The sequence below is a fragment of the Dermacentor andersoni genome, chromosome 10 (assembly GCF_023375885.2).
Source record: "Dermacentor andersoni chromosome 10, qqDerAnde1_hic_scaffold, whole genome shotgun sequence".
Taxonomy (NCBI): Eukaryota; Metazoa; Arthropoda; class Arachnida; order Ixodida; family Ixodidae; genus Dermacentor; species Dermacentor andersoni.
Window position 1 is genome coordinate 85,200,809 of NC_092823.1, and position 20,804 is coordinate 85,221,612.

Below are 20,804 nucleotides of genomic sequence, written 5' to 3' on the forward strand. Positions count from 1 at the left end.
GACGAGATTAAGAAGCTTGCAGGGACAACATGGCCACAATTAGTACATGACCGGAGTAGTTGGAGAAGTATGGGAGAGGCCTTTGCCCTGCAGTGGGCATAACCAGGCTGATGATGGTGATGATGATGATGATGAGCCACTGCATTCGTATTACGTGACGAACGGACAGGATTCTCCTTGGACAGGCCTAGAAAAGCTTACGCATTTAAAAGACGGCGCTGCATGGCCAAGGTATCCGGCTCCCTGTCAGCGGTTCAAGCTTGAGATCGTGACTGCCGCAACTTAGGGCAATGTCGACATCTCGGCAAGCGGGACGCGCAGCCTGAGCGAACGTGTTTGTATTAAAGTACGAACGGATAGTTCATGTGTGATAAGTGAGAAACGCTGGACTCTACAATGATTTTAAAGGCTCGACAGCGCCGAAGAAAGTTTTGCTATTCAGGCCTCAGTACACGTCTGGTTATGTTCTCTCTTCTTTTGTATTTTTGAATGGCATGGGAGCGTGGGAACCACCCATCAACACCAGCAATCACCGAACCAACCATCGAGCAGTCCGCGACCATAGCCACTAAGCAACCACAGCCGCCGTGGTTGCTTAGTGACCATGGTGTCGGCCTACTAAGCGTGACGTCGCAGGATCGAATCCCGCCTGCGGCGGCCGCATTTTGATGGGGCGAAATGCGAAAACACCCGTGTACTTAGATTTAGGTGCACGTTAAAGAACCCCAGGTGGTCCAAATTATTCCGGATTCCCCGCTACGACGTGCCTGATTATCAGAAAGTGGTTTTCGCACGCAATACCCCATATCGTTTTCAACCACGGCGGGTTCCCCACTACTCTCAGTGACGAGAAACCGACAAGGAAGCGCCAAACCCCGCGAAAGAAGGAATTGGACATCTTTGCTTTAATAAATGGATTGTGCGCTTAAATACCTGTACGCGCTGCCTTGCAGATAATTAAGCACTGTTTGATGTTCCATTGCGAAATTCCGCGGAGAACAGCGCCGGTAATCGGCACAACTGCAGATCGCTACATAAGCTGATGCGTTACGTACGGGCGTCCTATGTTGAGCTATTCGGCAAGGCTGTGTCAGTAAAGCCCAGAATGCATGGTTCGCCAAGAAAGGTTCACTTTGAAAGATAAAGACAGCGTTCGTCTCTGCCAGAGTAGTTCCTGGGGGCAGACAAAGTCCATCTCGCACCAGCGGATGCTATTACGGCTGAACTTATGCATATGCTCATGCATAACCAGCTTATGCATAAGCTGGTTTTGCTGAACGATAGCTCTTGCGTCACCTTATACTCTCAACTAAAGACCCTTCAAAATATACTTCCTCATTTTATTTCTCTGTGTCGCGACGTAGCAATATGTTGCATAGAGGTCACTGCGAACCCGCTATATTGAAAGGCACTAACTGTAAGGACCTCGACACTCTTTAAGGTTACCACAAATCGCAGAACAGGGAACGGGCAACGCAAGGATTGCCTTCCTCTTCACGTATCTTCGATTTGCTGCACGCGCGTACACCCCCGCAGATTCGACTGAGCCAACTTTGACTATTGCGTGCGCCACACCATTTGCTGGGAACTGACACGTGTTATGAAGGAGCATACTGACTCTAAAACTGTTTACTCTTGAGCGGTTCCTCCGGCCAGAAACATGCCCACTTTCCTGCTGAGAAGGTCAGGTGCTCGCGAGCCTTAAGCTTTCTGTCTTTTTTCCGCCTTCCTTCCGCAGGCAGCCAGGTGGGAGAAAAAAAACGCCGGCGAGTTCAAAGTTCGTCGCCTGCTTCGAAAGTCGTTGCGGGAACGTTGAGTGGCACACCGCTCTTTCCAAAGCCAAGCCAAGCCCAGACTAAGCTCGGAGCGTCGCCGCCGCCGCTCGCGAAAGACCCGAGAGGTGTGTCAGTCAAGGACGTTACACTCGGCGTGGCTTTTGGACTGAAGGAATCTTGCTTTTCTTGGTTTCGTCTCCGGGCCCGAGCAGCGCGCATACATTAACGGGATTCGCGCGAGGCGCGCCTCTTCAAGGACGCATATCTTCATTCCGGCTTAACGACGCCGCTGTATGCAGCCGGATTAAAGTTAGCGGAATTCCGCATGTTGCGTGCGCAGTGCCATCTCTGGCGTTGTCGATCGGGCGAGCTGATATCTGAGTAATAGACACATCTGACCGTGAATTGACGAGGCGGCGCACAGGACACGACGCCAACACGAAATGAAGGGGCACGCGTGGCGCGTGTGTCTGAGCGAGCGAGTCAGGGAATAACTGATGGAGTGAGAGAGTGAGAGTGACTAAATGAGTGAGTGATAAGCGAGTGAGCGAAGAAGTGAATGAGCGATACAGTGAATGAGTGAGGCGGTGAGAGAGCAAATAAGTGAGTGAGGGATGCAGTGAGAGTGACTACATGAGCGAGCTATAAGTGAGTGAGTGTAAAGCGGATAAGTGAGTGCGTGAATAAGTGAATTAGTGATACAATGAATGAGTGACAGCGAGGAGTGAATAATTGAGAGAATGAGGGAGTGAGAGTGACTAAATGAGTGAGCGATAAGTGAGTGAGTGAGACAATGGATAAGTGAGTGAGCGAATAAGTGAATGAGTGAGGCGGTGAGAGAGTATAAATAATTGAGTGAGGAATGGAGTAAGAGTGACTACATAAGCGAGCGATAAGTGAATGAGTGATGTTGATGTTGATGTTGAGTTTAATGGTGCATAAGCAACTAAGGCTATCATGCGCCAATCGCAAGATATAATGTAGGAAAAAGATGGGTAACCTCAAAAGATCCTTTTCTGATAGAGGATCCCGAGGATTCCAACAAATTAAATAAACACCTCAGCCTTCTTCTCAGACATGAGAAGGTGGATGAGGTGTAAGTGAATGAGTGAATAAGTGAGTGATACAATGAATGAGTGAGACAGTGAGAGACTGAATAAGTGAGTGAGTAAGACAGTGAGAGACTGAATAAGTGAGTGAATAAGACAGTGAGTGAGTGATTGAGTGCTTGAGTGAGTGAGTGAGTGAGTGAGTGAGTGAGTGAGTGAGTGAGTGAGTGAGTGAGCGAGTGAGTGAGCGAGCGAGTGAGTGAGTGAGTGAGTGAGTGAGTGAGTGAGTGAGTGAGTGAGTGAGTGAGTGAGTGAGTGAGCGAGTGAGTGAGTGAGCGAGCGAGCGAGCGATAGTGCATGGCGGGCTCTCATTGCGCCCGTTCATGTTGCCATCATCGCCCGAATAGCAAACAAGCCGCTCGCCTAAATGATGGTAGCAGAAATTAATTAAACTACTAAATTTTCAGTAAACAGTAGCAAGCAACAGATAGCACCCCGCCTAAGAGACAGCAGATTCACCAAGTATGCTACTGCTCACTGAAATCAACGGTTTCATCAAAATGCGGCGCTACTAATTATTCTCGACAACAGCTAGTCGAAGAAGCGACGAAACAAAGGCTGAAAGATGATTCCTTCCACGAGAAACCACAAATGAAAAGTGCGGAGAAGTCGCAGATTATTTACGAGCGGCAATGCCAAACACCGGTTTATTGTCCGTTACTCGCGCGCTTTCCGAAAATACCTTGTTAAAGCAATATCGCACACACTCGAACGAGAAAAACGGAAAGTGTGGCGAACGCGCTCGGACGTTGGAAGGGACAAGCCGGCCGTAATGGGGGTGAAAGGTCGTTGGCTCGATGCCCGCACGCGCATCTTCTTGTCGGCACAGGAAAAGCGCAACTCCACTTCTAGCGCCTTGTTTTTCATGGGCTAAATGAAAACGACACGACTGCCAGCTTTGGTAGAAGTGATTGGGCACTTGTTCACATATCGGGCTTACCGTACCCTCGGGAAAAAAAAAAAAAATACACGACTCCAGCACATTCTAGACTGCGCCGTAAGCAGGCAAGCGATTTAACGGTCTGCTCAGTTACGGTGATTCAATGCTCAAATTCGGACTGCTGTCCCTCGTTCTTAGTATTAACACGCGTATCTTGTTTATCCTTCGTTCTGGGGACTGTTCCCCCCCCCTCTCTCGCCTACTAAGAACTGTTTTAATTATGGCTCGGCGCAAGACGCGCCTTCGGGTATCGGAAACATTCCCGAATGTTGTCGCCTTATCTATATCGATAGGACCTTGTCTGTAATTAGATTGTTTGCGCGACGCGAATATTGGCGTACATTCCAGAACGCGCACGAGCGCCAGCGATAACGCCGGAATGTACGATCAGCGATGAATAAAATAGCCGACGCATCTGACGCGTGGATCGGATTCCGACGGTCGCAGCTCCCCGCTGCGTCCTGCTCCGAGTGTCACTTGTTTTTCTGGGCGCAAGCTCGCCCGATACAAAATGGGCAAACTACTTAACTTCTTAAGTATAGCGCCTTTGGCGATGTTTCGTTCTTAACCATTACGACAACGTGACAATTAACCGACTGAAAACGCCGACTTCGCCCTGGAGCTGTCCCGATTTCTTCATATGCTGCTGGCGCGACGGCAGATACGAAGGGAAGGTCTGCAAGCCCCCTCGCTTCGTAGTCGCGCTATGTCCATCTATACGCATGTTTCTATCACTGTTCTTCCTCTCGTGAACTTTGATCCCGCGCGCTTCACGAAGTAACGTGAGTGAACTTGAACACGTGGGCTTCTAAAAAAGAAAGAAAAAAAAATGGCCTAGAGGGTTATAAACCTTTTCCTTCTTTTAATTCGTGTTTTCCTGAAGCGATTGAATTTCTCAAAGTAGAATACGAAGAAAAATCGTAAAGTACGGCTTACACGCAACCTTCAGGCGTGATAGCGTCAGATTGTAATTTGAATATACGAGAAAACGCAATCCTGTTACGCGGAAACTCAAATACAAAACCCTTTTAACGCGATAGCGTTTTCCAGCTGCCATTTGAGGTCTGTCTCAGTAGGAGCGACGCGGCCCCCTCGGTTCCTTGCACAGCATAAAAAAAAAAAAAAGAACCACAAAGCTCGCCTTCGTGCGTAACGATCGCCGCACGCGTTTCCCGTTGAACATTACGGCTACATAAGCTGCAGTTATTGCCGGGAAGCGGGATAAGCACTCGGGGATCTTTGAATGCTATCGTGTTCCACTCTTAGTAGCAAAGATTAAGCGTCCTCCATTTTTTTTTTTTTTTTTTTTGCTACAAGTCTGTAACTTTTCTTTCTGGCGTCGCGTTATAGAGGTCATATGCGCTGAAGCTCAACCAGGAGTTTGTGCTGCCGCGACGGTGAAAGCTGACGGCCTGGTGCTGCAACGCATCATCGTGGGCGAGAGCCGTCGCTCATATAGCAGCCAGCCACGCCCACTCGTGTGTTCTTCACCGTCTTCGTGCATCCGCGCCACAGTGCTCCATTTCCTACATAATCAAACTAAACCCAATTAACCGTCTAGTCCACACGTAAGCATAAAGGCAGGAGCGACTCCTCAAGCAACATTTAGAACATGGTGAGCAACAAATTGAAAGACCAAGTAATTAGCACTAAACGCCACTATCGAGATGACCCACAGATCTGCCGCTTTATTACGGCAACGGCGTGAACGACGGGATAAGAAAGGCAGACACACTGCTCGTTATTTGAGCTGCTACCGTCCTTCTATACTATGCATCCCCTAGCGACAAACTTTCCTGAAAGTTTATTACACTTACGACCCGCTCCAACTTCACCTTCGGATTTTGCGGGTTTCCACAGTACCAACTTCCTGATTCAATACCTCTATATACGCGTGGGTGCGGTGCTCCCGTAACAACACGTCCAGGGTATGAAATGAGATAAGACACGACCTGTCACGGGCACTCGTGTTTTTCTTTTTTTTCCTTTTTAAAGAATCGGTACATACAGCCTCCGCCCTTTTGACAGTTCGCAAATGCGTCGTCCGCGCACGAACAAAAACGGCGCCTTACAACCTCGCGTGCGCCTCACGACGGACACGCAACTCAAGGACCGCTCGCCGTCGAGCTTAGCGTAAGTCTCTGCAGCGTCGGCGTGGCCGTGGTCCTTGGCTTTTCACCCCGCACTGGCGAACGCGCCAGCCGCCAGAATACGACGGCGTTGACTGCGGTGTGTACTGCTCCGTTCCTCTTGGCACGGACAGCAGTGCCTAACCCTTCGACGATGACCAGGGGGGGTGGACAAAAGAGGAGGGGGTTGTAATTATTTATGCTTTTCCTTCCCGCGCCTAATTATCGCCATGCTGAGAATTCTGGCACCGTCTTGCATTATCGAACATAAATTACAATTACGACGAGCCGCTGCTGCCTGTGTGAAGAGGTTCTCTCGAGAAACACTGCTTCTCGGCCGACCCTGAACGCTGGAATCAAACGCCTTTACCTTTCTGTGTTTTTTTTTTTCAATCTTTCTCTTTCTTTTTTTTTTGCCTTCCGCAGTGGTTAGGATAATAAGCGTTATATTCGGGCAGATGGATCGTCTTTGCGTCTTCTGGCAAACTGCTTCTCCCCACCTTACAGATTCTTGCCCAGTCTCTCGCGAGAAGAAAGCGAAAAAATTGCGTTCGGAAGCCAAAAGGAAACCTGCCACGCGTCTAATTTCATCACTTAACTTTATTCATGAGCCGGGGATCCACGTTCACCGCTGTAAAGTATGTTCTCAACCGCAAAGAACGTTAATCCCCACTACGAAGAAAACGCGAAATCTTTATTGCTTGATGCCGTGATTTAATATCAAATACCTCTTTTTTTGCAGTTTTGTTCTTTGCATCAGGTGGAATATTTAAAATAGATTAGATTGTGCGCTTACATAAAGCATCGCCTAGAACTAGCGCATCAATCATGTAACTCGACAAGCTATTCAAGAGGTTTTCCTTGAGCGGTCGTTGAAATTTCCCATTTTTGATGCGTGCCTTTTTAACTGTAATGTCCAGGTTGTCATTTATGTACTCTGAGTTTGATATTTAATTTTGATAAACCATTTTGCGTCATAGATATATGGGCGGCAAGAAGTACAAGGAAGAATTTCCTCGCGGGACCCACGGTCAAGTAACTATTGCCCCCGACTGTACATCACCAATGTCTAACATTCGTGTACCGCGTACGGGCGACCATTACTGCTTCTATGCTGCACAGCGAAAGAGAAATAGAGAGGGAGAAGGTTTAACAAGTATCTTGAAAGGCTAGCCTAGCGACAACATGACACTACAAGCGAAATGACGAGGGACGAAAGAAAGTAAGTGAGGTAAAAAGAAAAATTCACTCGTCATCCGGGCCCTGCGAAAGCGGATGTCCAGCGAAGCTGTTCGAAACCACCATTACAACTGCTTAGAGGGGCATGCACTGCTTTACTGCTTTAGACTAATGCAGTCATGGTAATTTAGCGTAATGGCAGTGATGGGAGTAATGCTAATTTCGACAGCATGCCTCCGCCCATATAGCGGTGCTCCAACAACATTGAAATCGGTTGCTAGGCTGGTTCTCTTATATGCGGAAGGCTAGTGACGTCACTCCCCACGTCGCAAGCTGCCGTCGCCGAGGCAGCCTGCGCAACACTAATATTTGCCGAAGGACTTACGTGGGGAGCGCTACGTGTTTCGCGTTGTTGCCAGGAGCGCCTCATCATCAAACATGCGGTCCAGACGATTTTTTCGTGCTTGTTCTTCATTGAAACGTATGCCGTTCTGCATGTTGCATGCGTGATTCCAAAGAATGTATGCACTGTTCGCTTCGCTTCACTTTGCTGACTGCTTGAGGCCTCCTGTGTCTTACGGGCGTACGAGTCACGGCTCCTGGCCCTGCACTGCCGCCGGGATCGGCCCACATGTTTGGTGACAGATGCGGACACTACAAATGTCGACCGACTAGACGCTAACAGCTTCGCTGTAAGACTAAGCGAGCACATCGATACGCGCACGCGCTCATAATGCACTACCATAAATGAATTTTCCAAATTCCAAGTGAAGCGTGGATCCCGCAAAAAAACACTACAAGCTCTTTCTTTAGTGGTGTGCAGACCAGAGGCAAGATGCTGCCATGGTCTGAGAACGTCCAGCAACCAAGTCACGCCTGGGGTCCAACGTTCCCTCCCTTCACGCATTACCGCTCGCCTTTTCTCTCTCTCTCTCTTTCTCTATATCTCCCTCATCCCTACCCCGCGCAGCGCTGATGAGGTGCCCTCTCGAGAGAGGCAGTTATGGCGCTACACCTTTCTCTTGCTTTCCAAATTTCAAAGTCACACACACGCACACTAGACAGAGGCAAAGACTCACCTGATCCGGTCCGGGCGCCTTGTACTCCGGTTCTATGTCGCCGAGGCCTAGCGCCTCCCTCCGCTGCTTGATGGTGAGCTTGAGGCAGTTCTTGATCAGCACCGACCTCTCTCGCGGGATGCACTGGAGGGTCTCGTCCTCCAGGAATCGCGGCGTAGCCTGCGATGCCACCGATTTGGTTGAGCGACACATGAAGCTTAACGCACCAAAGGAACGCTGAGACTATGAGAGACTATGAGACTATCAGTTGGAGGGGTGTGGATAAATTTTTTGACCACCTAGGGTTCTTTAACAAACTCCAAATACAGGTTGCAGAAGAAAACATCTATATGCATATGCGAGCTTCCTCTTCTTCAATGTACAGGAGCGTTTCTTGCGTTTCGATCACCCTCGTCGAAATACCTCGGCTAGGAGTCAAACTGGCGACGCCGTGCTCAGCAACCTAACGCCTAGTCAGCCTAGCAACCTATAGTCACTGCGACACCGCGGCGTGTCAATGTATGCCAGTGAGCGGTTGGTAACTTTGTGAGAAAGTCGCAAGATTTAGCGAGTCTTTAGTCACCTTAACCTTAACTTTGTCTTTTTTTGTCCTAGCAACTTATTTTGTGACTTTTATGGTGACACCAATACCAATACATTGCCCTGGTTGAATTTCGCGCCGCGCTTTCGCCAAGTGCCTTGCCACCAATTTATTCCGAGTGGAATAAATGTGCCTCCATTTGTTGCAACTTCGAAATATTGTTGGTGAGCCACATGAGTGCCTCAAAGGCGCTTTTTCTAGGCGAAGTACACACTTGAGTTCTCATATCTGTTTTCGAAAATTACAGGTTATTATTGCGATTAGCATTCTTTTGATACTAACTCCAGCTTGGTGTGCTGCTAGCTAACCGCTATCGCTTGAAAACTTGAGTAACTGGGTATATGCCAATTTTTGGCTGATACCCCAGAATGTACCAAACTAGACAAAAAAGTGCAATAGGCAAGAAGTGCAAAAGTCGGGACATAGAAGCCGAGTGTGGAAAAAATTTACGCAGAAACTCCTCTGGTAGTTGTCTAAGCACATGTAAGCACTGCGCCACTTGCTCATCTCCACGCAGACCGGCGTCATTATCAACGTTATGAAACTTGATCCGGCCAGTACAAACGACAGCGCTGCGGCGATGCGGACTGCTGCCGACGGCGGCGTAAGGTGAACTGATGACGCAAGCAAACTACTGCAGGTGGCTGTGCCACGCGCCCTGATGACATTGAGACCATTATAAGCCGTTATTGCCCTTCAGGGCCTTATCCACCCGCGTCGAACCAGTATGAACCGTGATCAACCGCACTCCGGCGGCGGTTGCGTCTGACGTGGTCGCGAGGGCCATATCTAGAAAGCGATCTGCGATGGCGAGAGAGAGCGCCGACTGCTGACAGCTTCGTGTGCACTGTGTTTTCGCCGCTGAGTTGGCGTTGAATGGAGAGGCATGGGCCCCTGTCTTGAAAGAGATCTGCGATGGGGGCTCAGTGTGGCAAGTGTTGACAGCTTCGTGTGCTCTGTATTCTCGCCGCGCACCTCGCGCGCTGAAGCGAGAGGCAGCACGAAGGCGAATTCGCTCGCTGCTGCGGGCACTATGTTGAAAGCGATCGTCTTACGGGACGGACGGACGGACCGTTTTTCTCGTTGGGTAAGCGTAGAAATGCTTACACATTTAAAAGAACTGGAGGAAACTGGGACTTGAGCGTGCGTTGAGGGAGGTTGGGTTTTCTTGGCCTCTTGCCTGCTTGTCCTGCTTCAGAGTTCACTGCGCTATAGGAGCGTTGACCTATTGATAAATGATGTCGGCTACAAGAAAGTGTGTAAAAATGAATTTCATTTCCGTCATAGTGCACAAACATTTTCGCAATGAGCGTTTAGTTTTGCATGATATATATATTCAACATTTTCGCATTTCAAGAAATTCACCGACGATTACGGCACTCCCTAATGCGAAAATTCAGCGTAGCTCTACACGTGTTTTCATTTCGCGATATATTAGCTAGCCCGGACAGTCTGTCTCGTGCGGCACGTTGCAAATCGAGCGTAGTGCGGCGCTACTGCCTCGCTAATCTGTAGATCGCCAGATCCAGCGCGTGGGTGACGCGTGGGCGCGATTCACAGCAGCCACCGCCGGCAGACCTCCCAGACGATGCGCGCTACTCTGGCGCTATCTCGTAACCATCGTCGCCGCCCTACGCTTTTCCTCTCACGCTTTCGCCATACCCTCCTCCGCTTTCCACCTCATGGTCCCGATGCACCCTCCTCCGCCGTTTTCGTCCTCGCGTCTTTCATCTCCCGCTGCGCTCCGCGCTGGCCCTTTCATGCTTTGCTCGTTCCCTCGGTAACGCCGCCACCGACGCCGACGGTCGGCACAAGCGGGCGCTTAAGAGCTGCGCTCTAAAAAATTGCTTAACACCGATTCCCACATAAGCGTGGGATCCGTGCAGTTGGTGACGAACTCGAAGCAATAGAAATCTCGCAATGGCCACTACAGAGGGGAATTTTAGGTGTCTTCGGCCGGAAGGTACGTCGCTACATTGCTTGAATGCTAATCGCATTAGTGTCCTTAGTGCCGGATGCATCGTGAGATGAGTTCTGTAGGTCATTTCGTTTTTAAGTCTTTTCGCCTCCGTAGCAATGGGTGAGTGCTCCGAGCATTCTACCGCACACCACCGCAACTTTCACCGGCTGCTCTCGACCTTTGGTTTTGCTGTCACTGTACTGGTTATTCCTTACAAGTTCTGTCGGTGCAAGGCTTGTGGTGTAAAGACGGCGACGATCAAGCGTAGTCATGCATCTTGTCTGAAGTCAAACCGAGTTCACTTTGCGCTGGACTTTAAGTACAGCAGCTACCTGCTCGCCCACCAAGGTACGCTGCTAAGATGCCGTACTGTTCATCAAAGAATTAGAATTTTGTGCTGCTGAGATTCCGTCCTGGGGACGTATTCTCGGACGATCGCTTTCGGCGATATTAATTTCAGTGCGCACTTATTGGCTGACTGAGCAAAACCGGATGAGCTGATTGGCTAGTTGAGCAGTACGTCCCGCTAAGGCGGTAGTATCGCGGAAAGTGATCAGAATCAAAATTACTTTTATTCATGACAAAAATTGGGATATTTACATGGCAAGTATATACAGAAGGAGGTCCCGTAGTTATAAACTGAAATATGACCTCCTGAAATCGTCCGACAATACGTCCCCAGATCCCCGAAGCAGCAGAATCTAGTGCTACTAAGATGCCGTCCTGATCATCAAAGCATTAGAATCTAGTAAGCCGCACACTGCATGATGTATGCTTTCGAATTTTCCGTGCTTCGGCAAGCATTCCTACTTTATGAAACTAAATTTTCTTGCCCAATAGCCTCATCAGGTTATGTTTTTCTTTAAGTGCCACGTTTCCCTTCTGTTGGAAAACGTGGCGCACCTAGTGGCAATCGCTGTGATCCTGCACTGTAAACACTAACTGTTACAAAGTTACACATTTGGACATATTTATGAGTAATCTGCCCTTTCCGAATGAAAAAAAAACATTGTATGTCTCAAATATAGCTTATTGGTCCTAAGTAAGGCTAACATGACGCCTTTCCTGATAGTATGCCGATAATTTTGGCCAATCCGAGTAAAACTTACATAAGTAACAACGTTGTCTGACGGCTGCACCAAGTGTAATATTATGCTATAATATATCTATATATATATATATGTATATAGATATATATATATATATATATATATATATATATATATATATATATATATATATGCATTTATCTATATATATATATATATATATAGATAAATGCATATTTCGCTCTAATGGCGAACACAGAAAGCGATATGGAAGTTTGGCGTTGCGCTCTAGCTCCCCGGAAGGTGTTTTGACAATACGCGATGCTCCATGTTGACGTTACGCGGCATGCGAGGCAACTGCTGCTACGCAGTAGATACTGCCCCCTAGCAGCTACCGGGCGTCTCACAACGGTGGCGTGATGAGCACCAAAAGCGACGTTGCAGGCGTCCCGCTTCAGTGAGTGGTGCTTGAGACTAAGGCCACTCCATCCACGGACCACTGCCATTGGTAAGGCGCCGCCGCTGCTCCGGATGCGCGGAGGCGAGCGCCATCTGGATGGCGTTGCAAGAAACGTAGCGGGGCGCGCCGCTCCTACTAAGAGGGACCTCAAACAGCAGCTGGAAAAGGGGTTTGTGTTTTAGTTTCCGTGTAACATAATTGTGTTTTCCCGTATATTAATATTACAATCCGACGCTATCATATCTGTAAGCTGTGTGTAAGTCGTACGTTACGATTTTTCTGACGCACTTTACATTGAGAAATCCAATAAGTTCAGTAGTGCCTCTGTGCCACGCTGAGGGCCTGCGTGGATCAGTAAGCGTGGTTCGGGATCATCATTCTCATACGGACATCGGCGCAGCAATTTCTGCGCAACGCCCCGTTTAGAGCCGTTGCATTGGGCACATCACAAGCAAAGAGCGTGTAGAGTCTGTGCGTATCAAATGTCTCGTCAGCCCCTTGCGGAACCACTGCTCCTGGGTTCCCCGCACGAGCCACCGCTGTGAATATAAGACTACTGTAGTTCAAGCGAGAGCCATGTATATCCCTACCCAGGAGGCGTCGCAGGGCGCCCAGGACGCCTGGCTGTGCGCCTCGTCCTCCTCCTGGGGCCTCCACTCGGCTCCCGTGGTGGCCAGCGCCATCATGGCGTCCCGGTGCAGGGGTTCCTGCCGCGAGCCGTACATGGCGCGACCTCCGGTGGCAGACGGCGACGATGCGCCCGCACTGCTCCAGCGGGTCGGCCGATGCCAGGGCCACGCCGATTGGGCCCCGAAGAGGCTGCGGCACTGCGAAGAAAACGGACATTCGATTCGTGGGTTGCCCATAAGTAGATTAGCTTTGCGATGGCTGTACCTCCACCGCTAAAAAAGATCATGCAAATGCCACGTGCTTGGGAAGAAGCGAAGGTTCTTTTCATGAGCCAGCAAGACCAAACGGCGCATTATACGATAATAAACGCGCAGCGGATTTCGATGACCAACGCGTCTCGCAATGGTCATCAGGCGCGGAGGCGAATACTTACAGAACAAAGCTATGTTTTCTTCAGGGGCGATATTTCTTTTTGACATTCCCGTGTAAAAAAAAATGGAGGACGCTTAAGCTTCGCCTTCAAGAGTGGAACGCGATAGCGTTATCGCACCTCGTTCGCACCGCCCACTCATTCGCTCGGCATGCTCTTGACGAGACGAAGGGGAGAAGCGGGCGAGTGGCGCGCCACCTGTCGGGGCAGCCCCGTACATTGCGAGGAGGGGGTCTTCTGTGTTTGCCGCAAGATGGTATGCGTGCGCTCCAAGCGCAGAAGAAATGTAGCGGAAACGTACTTCGCTACTCGTTTAACTGCGACTTCTGTAATTTACGTGCTCATAACTGCCGATATACACCGAAGTATAACTTTCTACGACACGTTTCTAAGGCAACACCGCATTCACTAGAGGCGCTTTTGTACCGCTTTGAACCATCGAACTCATGGCTTAGCGTCTCCGTCTCACACTTCGAAGACCCTGATTCGATTCCCACCCAGCCCATCTTGCAAGTTGTTTTTATTTATAAATTGCCTTCCGGGATTTTTCGCTCACGGCCAACGCCGCCAATGCCGACGCCGACGACACCGGCTTTTCTGCGACACAAGCTCCTTAACGCTGTCGCGGTAAAACCATGGGTGGCAGCTAATTGTATTTCAAGAGAAAGTCAACAGAAACACAGCAAAACTTCGATAACAATTTCGCGTGGCTCGACGCCAGGCACAATCGAAGTAGACGGCCGAAAAGCGTTGCTGGCACTGCGCGAAGATAGCGAGCGTTGCACAGCGCCTCAAACAGTCAGTCGGATACGCCACGCTTCTGGTACCGAGTCACGCGAGACGTCGCCACGGAGATTGTATCCCCCTATAGCGACAGCGTCTACTCGGGGAGATAGCCTACGACGACACGCCAAATTGTGGGGAGGCAGGCAAATAAATCGGTCGCTTTGAAATTCTGCATTTCAGCGTCCAGAGGATGCCCAGCAGGCTAAGACGGACGCCGCGCTCAATGACTCCAGTTTAATTTGGATCACCAGGGGCTCTCTAACGTGCAACCTAAGTACGAGAGCATTTCTTGCGTTTCGCCCTCGTCAGGATGCGGCCGCCAAGGTCGCGGATTGAACTCGCCGCTTCGTATACTCGGAAGACGAGCGCCACATCCACTGACCCACCACAGCGGAGGGTGTACCTCAACCGTGCCGGCAGAGTTTTCCAACCGTCATTACCAGCAGCGTATATTTGTGGTCACCATTGATGCGAAAGGCTCGCGTAGACGTCTCCCCTCACCCCTGTTGTGCGTCAGCTGACCTTTGCCTGCATCTCTTTTGAATTCTGCTTTACGTCTTGCCAACGGCACTCGCCCCGATATCGTAACAAAATAGCAGTTGTTTACTCTACGCTATATGTAGCATGCACAACTTCATATTTCTGTTTCAATTGCGATTTCCTTGATGTTTTCTTTTTCTTTTTACATGACAGGCAGGTGCAATCATTAAAGGATACTGCATTGGGTAGCTGCACGATGCGAATGCTTCCTCGACAACGGTGGAACCGACTATTAACAGACAGATATGAACAGCACAACTGAGGTACATTGGTAAAGAGAGAGAGGTACCATAAAAAATACGAATACGCACAGCCTTCTCATAAGTAAACAAATACAGTCAAATACGAGCAAATGTTTCGTTATTGCTATAGGTTACATATTAGCCCTCTTGTTATGTCTTAATACATTGGTGATACTTGCAGCTCACTTTTAAGAAGCGAGTGTTTATCAGGAATTTTGCGTTCAAGGCATCGCATTGCTTGCGTGTGTCAGAACGTCCGTAAATTTAACAGGCTGTAAGAAAATCTTTCTGAGGAAGGCAACTCGCTTTTCTAATGACTCGCGTGGTCCTCATCTTTTCGTTATCAGGAGCATAAATTGCGTTTTACCATTATCCGCGTGCAAAAAACATGGCAGATAATAGAATTTCAGCTACCGCTGTCAGAAGCACTGTAAAAATAACATCCTGCCACAGTTGCCAATGTGTCTAGTATGAACGTAGCTATATATGTATATATATATATATATATATATATATATAAAAGGAAAGAAAAACGAAGACGACGTGATGGCTCTGGTAGATCTAAGCAGAGAAAGAAGGCGTGGTGAATGAAGTAAGCAAGTGCAGTACCGATGTCTGTTCATGTTCTCAGGACAAAAGCTGTCTTCATGTGGTCGGTATATAACAAATGCTCCACAGGAGGGAACAAGTTCTTCTCTTCCGGCAATTGTGCACCGCGAACAAGTTCGCTTTCAATAATGCGGTTGTGCAGAAATGTTCACGGGCTCATGAGCCATGTTCATGCGCCATGTTCATGCGCGATCGGGGAACGTCTAATTATTGGAAGTCCACTGAACTAAAACCTACACGCGCCCATAAAATCTGCGCTACGCGCGAATGCCCTTTTTACAGCGACGACCACCATAAGGCTTCATATCATGCTCCTGAATGAACAGGAAACAAGCGAAAGCAATGGGTACGCATGTGCAGAAATAGACAAGACGGCGCTGGGCTTAGCACTGCAATTTTAAATATACGCTTTTTTACCCTTTTGCTCGCTGACAAAGCCAGTGTCAAGCAGACACCATTTATTATTTCATTTGCTAGTCTGTTTTGTTTACATCAAGTATGATGTATTACATGTGCAGTACCTTATATTGTACTTTTCGTTCATACCACAGTTGTAAGCGTGCCTACGGGTGAATAAATTTCCTTGTCAGCCCACTAAATACAGCGAGCAAGAAAAGCATTGGACGGCTGTATCGAGTAGCAGGAGTTCGTTAAAATCTAAGCCCGCAGGTTTTCAACACTTTTCCTCTGTGCGTAACGAAAATATTAAGTATTAAGGCGTAATGGCCATGTCTTCTATCTCAGAACTTAAAAACGGATTTTCCGCGCAATGGAAGAACTAAAAAACCCGCTTTGTGTTCCGGCGCAGAAGACTGATGAAGGCCCGTGACCAGAAGTTTCTTGGGCCGCTCTCTCGCTGCTGTTATCGCGCGAGTGAAACTGTCTGTACTCGTCACTTCTATTTGAAGCACAGCCTTCCGTCCCCTCCATTTCTATTCCAAATCCATCACTCGACCTAGCCCCTTCTTCCCTTGTGTATGTTTCGCTGTTTTCCTATTCATTCACATGTATGCACCGATTTGCCCCGCAAGAAACTCAGCCGCGGTTCGTTTCATGGAGTCTGTCGAAAGTCACCAGCGTGTCTATCATCCCGTTTCACCTACTGAACACCTATTTCTCCACAGTTATAATTCCATCCCCATCGTTGACGTGCGATCCGTCATGGATCCGTCATCGATGACGTGCGATCCGTCATCGCCTTCGTGGCGTTGTCCTGGGATTGTCATCGTCTTGACGTCGTGCCGCAATACGTTGTCGTCATTGTTGCCGCGTCAGCTGCCACTGTTTGTGTGGCACTAAGGGCGCTGATAGGGGCGTAAATTATACTGCGTGCCTCAGCTAACGTTAGCCAAGCTGTTCAACAACGACAAAAAATGTGTTTAAAAAACGGTGCAAGGTACAATAATAAGACTAACCGTGTTCGGTCATCAGCGCTCTGGCAGCCGAACAAAGAAGGTCTTAGAATCGTAGCCTGCTCGGCGTTTCTTCTTTTTAAATAATTTCAACGTTAGCTGGAACACCCCATATAGCAAACATGGGTGTAGCAATTATCATGCTTGGTTCTTTTTTTACTGTGGTTGAATTTAGGACCAAGAACCGGAGTTGAACTTACAATGTACTTGGTTCTGAAATGCCAGGATAGGTAGTGATAGATGTAGTGACAAGATAGGTGAGGAGGGAAGGAAAGTGCAGTCGAGGATGGCCTAGGATTAGCTGGTGCAACAGGCAATTTGCTCGAAGAGCATAGAGTCAATCGACGCAACACCGGAGTAATTGGAGGTCGCTGGAATAGGCCGCCGTCCTGAAGTGTACATAAATATAGGCAGATCATGACGACTACGACGACGATGAAGGTATTTCCACGAAACAGGCCCCCGAAAGGATATTATTTTTCATTAATAAAATGCCTACTTCATCGATCAACATTCCCACGCAGATATGTTTAACCAACCCGCCCACGACTCTTACAGCTTCCGAATGGGCTATCTCCCGTGTAACAATTTCGCCAGCATACGGAACAAACGATGAATGCCAGATAGCGCAACCACGGCTACATGTAGACATCTCGTGTGTGTGTGTGTGTGTGTGCGTGCGTGCGTGCGTGCGTGTGTGTGTGTGTGTGTGTGTGCGCGCGTGCGTGTGCGCGCGTGTGTGTGTGTGTGTGTCTGTGTGTGTGTGTGTGCGTGCGTGCGTGTGTGTGTGTCTGTGTGTGTGCGTGTGTGTGTGTGTGTGTGTGTGTGTGTGTGTGTTTATTCTGGCACTGCTATAGTTTAAAAACCGGGAGAATGACCTGTAGAGGCATTACAAAGCACCGACTATACCGTAAAGCATTGCTCACAGACTGTAACGCGCAGCTTTTAGTAGCGACATATGATAGGCAGAGTAGCCTGCTCACGGTGGATTAGAGGGACCGATCAACCAGCCTCTTCACCGGGTACAGCTTGAACGCGACTGATCACTCGTCTACTCGTACTTGAGTTTTGTTTGAAGCGCAAGCACGGAGACAATAGAGTTTAAAAAACGAGAAAATCGCAGGACAAGCTCGTGACAAAATTCAGCATGGACATCGACCGACTACCCCGAATCACAATCTTGCTGCTCGTCAACTGTAATTGGAGCCTCGACGGAAGTCGACCTCGGCGGTTTCAGTGGACTAAATGCAGCCGGGCGACACCCTTATATCTTTCCGCAGAGGATTGTGCCGCCCGCTTTACTAACCCTGTAATGCGGAACCTATCATAATACATGCTACGTGGCGTTTGATGCCTCAAAATCCTTATTTAATCGCGGAAGTGTTAATGCACAGCTTATAGTAGCATTTTCGATACGCTACCTTCCGTTCATCGCCCAAAACCAGATTGGGTATTTTTTTTTTTTTTTTTTGCTATTTTCCGCCTTTGGCGCCCCGATGCACGGAAGATGAACTTTTCACTTCATGGAGAAAGTTCGGACCAGAAGCAGCTAATTAATGCCCTAATTAAATTAAACTGAAATAACATTTCATTGTGTTTTTTTTCTGTTACAAGTATTCTCTGCAAGGCCAGATAAATAAAAGGTAATAAATTGCTCTAATTTTCTTCGGTGTGGACTGTTTTGTTTTGCCGCTGGAGCGTTAACGAAATACTTTCAATTCAATCCCGAACCGCGAGAAATGCTCCTCGAGCACTGCACCGGACTAACGACGCCCGAAGACAACCGGGCCCGAGTAAGCCACCACCTCCGCCGCCTCGCTTCTCGGTCGCACCGCTCGGCGCACGCCCGTTGTGCGCGCGAGTTTTGACTGCCGGTGGCAGGTCCTCCGCGGGGGCGCCTCGCGCACGGGCCAGCCCCCCGCCGGGGGCCAAGGCGAGCCTCGTCGCCGCGCGAAGCGTACGCACGGCGGGACGCAATCGTGCCGCACCGTCCGTCCGTCGGTCCGACGCGCCGTGCCGCGGTCGCCGCAGCGGGCGGCTTGTCGTGTAGGAGAGAAGCACGACATGAGCTGCGGCAAATCTTTTTATTTATTTTTTTGCTCGCTCGAATCGCTCCCGCTGGTCTGTTCGACTTAACTTGTGCAACCAATGACGTCAGCGAGAGCTGGCGTGCGGGCGTCTCTTGTTTCATCTGAGCCCGCAGCTTGCGACACCGCGTGGCATGAACTCGGGATCTGTCCACCGGCTTCTCGGTGGACGACGCTATGGAACAGTGGTCGCGTTCCTAAGCGTTACGTGCTGTATCGCGGCGTAAATATGGCTTTAATTGATCTAAGCACATTGCTTTGTATACGGGGCGCTAGCTCGCAAGGTCTATCCTCCGCAGTGACCGTGGCCTGCTGGCTTGAGCACGCGTATTCAAGTCTCAAGAGCACTCTCACTGTCGAGCCTTGTTGAAGTACTTGCACGATACTGAGTCGCTCTTCGTCGAAAAATGTTTTCTTGTACCGTGCTTGAAGGCAATTGCCCTCCTTCAAATAAAACAACTTGAGCTCTGAAAGAGTATGATAGAACTCTTACGGCCTCACATATCCACGAGAGTACATGGCGGCCACTTTAGCGCCTTGCCAGTTTTCTAGTCTTATTTACTAGGCTCGGGAAGTCGTACAAATACACGCAGCAGTGATCGAGCCGACGACTAAACACTGCACATTTCAAACCCAGTATAGCTACCAGCCGACTATGTGCAGGCAACGAGGCTATCAGCTCCGGCGTCGGCTCCAAATAGCTGCTCCTTATTTTCAATTGACTCGCGCACGTCACGCGAAATCGGCAACGAAAATGCGAAGCGCCAACTGGAACGGAGCGAGCAATTATTGCACCGTACCCTTTTCCACAGTAAGAAGCGAGTGTTTCTCTTTTTTTAATCCTTTCTGGCAGGGTGCTTAGCCTGAGCCGGACTTTTTCGGCGATATTTTAACTCGTAACTTTTGGGCCGGTTGCATAGTACCACCTTTAATCCCCTGCGCGTGGCGAATACGTTTGATCGGGGTACCTTCCCAACATTTTAATATTCCTTGTTCTGAAACTGAGCACTGCGCCGTCAGAGAGATAGCGAAACTTTATTCATGAACCACTCTTGTTCCGAGCCGCCGCCATCGTAGTGCAGCCGGGCCAGCGGTATCGTTCCTGTGTCAGTATGTCTACACCACGTGACGTGTTCTATCTTGTACACCAGCAGCGACGGTATAGAGTAGGGCGTAGCTATTGCGGTGGACCGGTCTAGCTCTGCTCGGTGTAAAGATGGCAGGTTGGGATGTTTGCACGAGTGAAGCGTGAAGAGAGAGTTCTGCAAGCAGTAAGCGGCGCAACGCGGGGTGACAGGCGCAACGTTTAGGTAGTTTATCAAACGTCGCAACAGATCCGCCTGTACACAAGAGTCCACCGTGTTGTCAGAAGCGCTAATGGGATTAGTCGTTTATGCATGTCTCGTTCATATTTACATCCAATAAACGCTACGAAGGCGTCCCTACAAGATCGTATTAGAGAGGGTCGAACAATGGTTTTGTGTGAAACAATGGCCGGAAGTGAATAAATATTAACCAGAGAGCGACTCACTCGAGTAAGACGCACATATATATTCATGAGTGTCAGTACCTCGAATACGTACGTGAGCACCGTTACAAGCAGGAGACCGCACAAGGTAAGACACGGTTCTGATTAATGTGGCGCGCCGAAACATGCGGGGTTTCACGCTCGCAGCGTTTGGCGCAGAAGTGCTACAGCCCAAAGCGTGGACAAAATTTCAAGTTCTCCTCAAAGAAAATTACGAGCCGCACATTTCGTAGTTGGCGGAGAGATGCGCTGCTGACCGGATGGCCAGAAGAATAGTTAA

General features: G+C 49.1%; 1 protein-coding gene across 1 annotated transcript in view; it reads right to left on the reverse strand.

Moving 5' to 3' along the window:
* Window positions 1–20,804, reverse strand: part of LOC126544196 (uncharacterized) — an 84,089-nt gene that overhangs the window by 26,784 nt on the left and 36,501 nt on the right. Inside the window, exons 2-3 of the mRNA XM_050191436.3 lie at window positions 12,851–13,087; window positions 8,212–8,370 (exon numbers count right to left, since the gene is read on the reverse strand). Coding sequence (XP_050047393.1) covers window positions 8,212–8,370; window positions 12,851–12,985 — 294 coding nt within the window. The 5' untranslated portion in view covers window positions 12,986–13,087. The remainder of the gene's footprint in view (window positions 1–8,211; window positions 8,371–12,850; window positions 13,088–20,804) is intronic.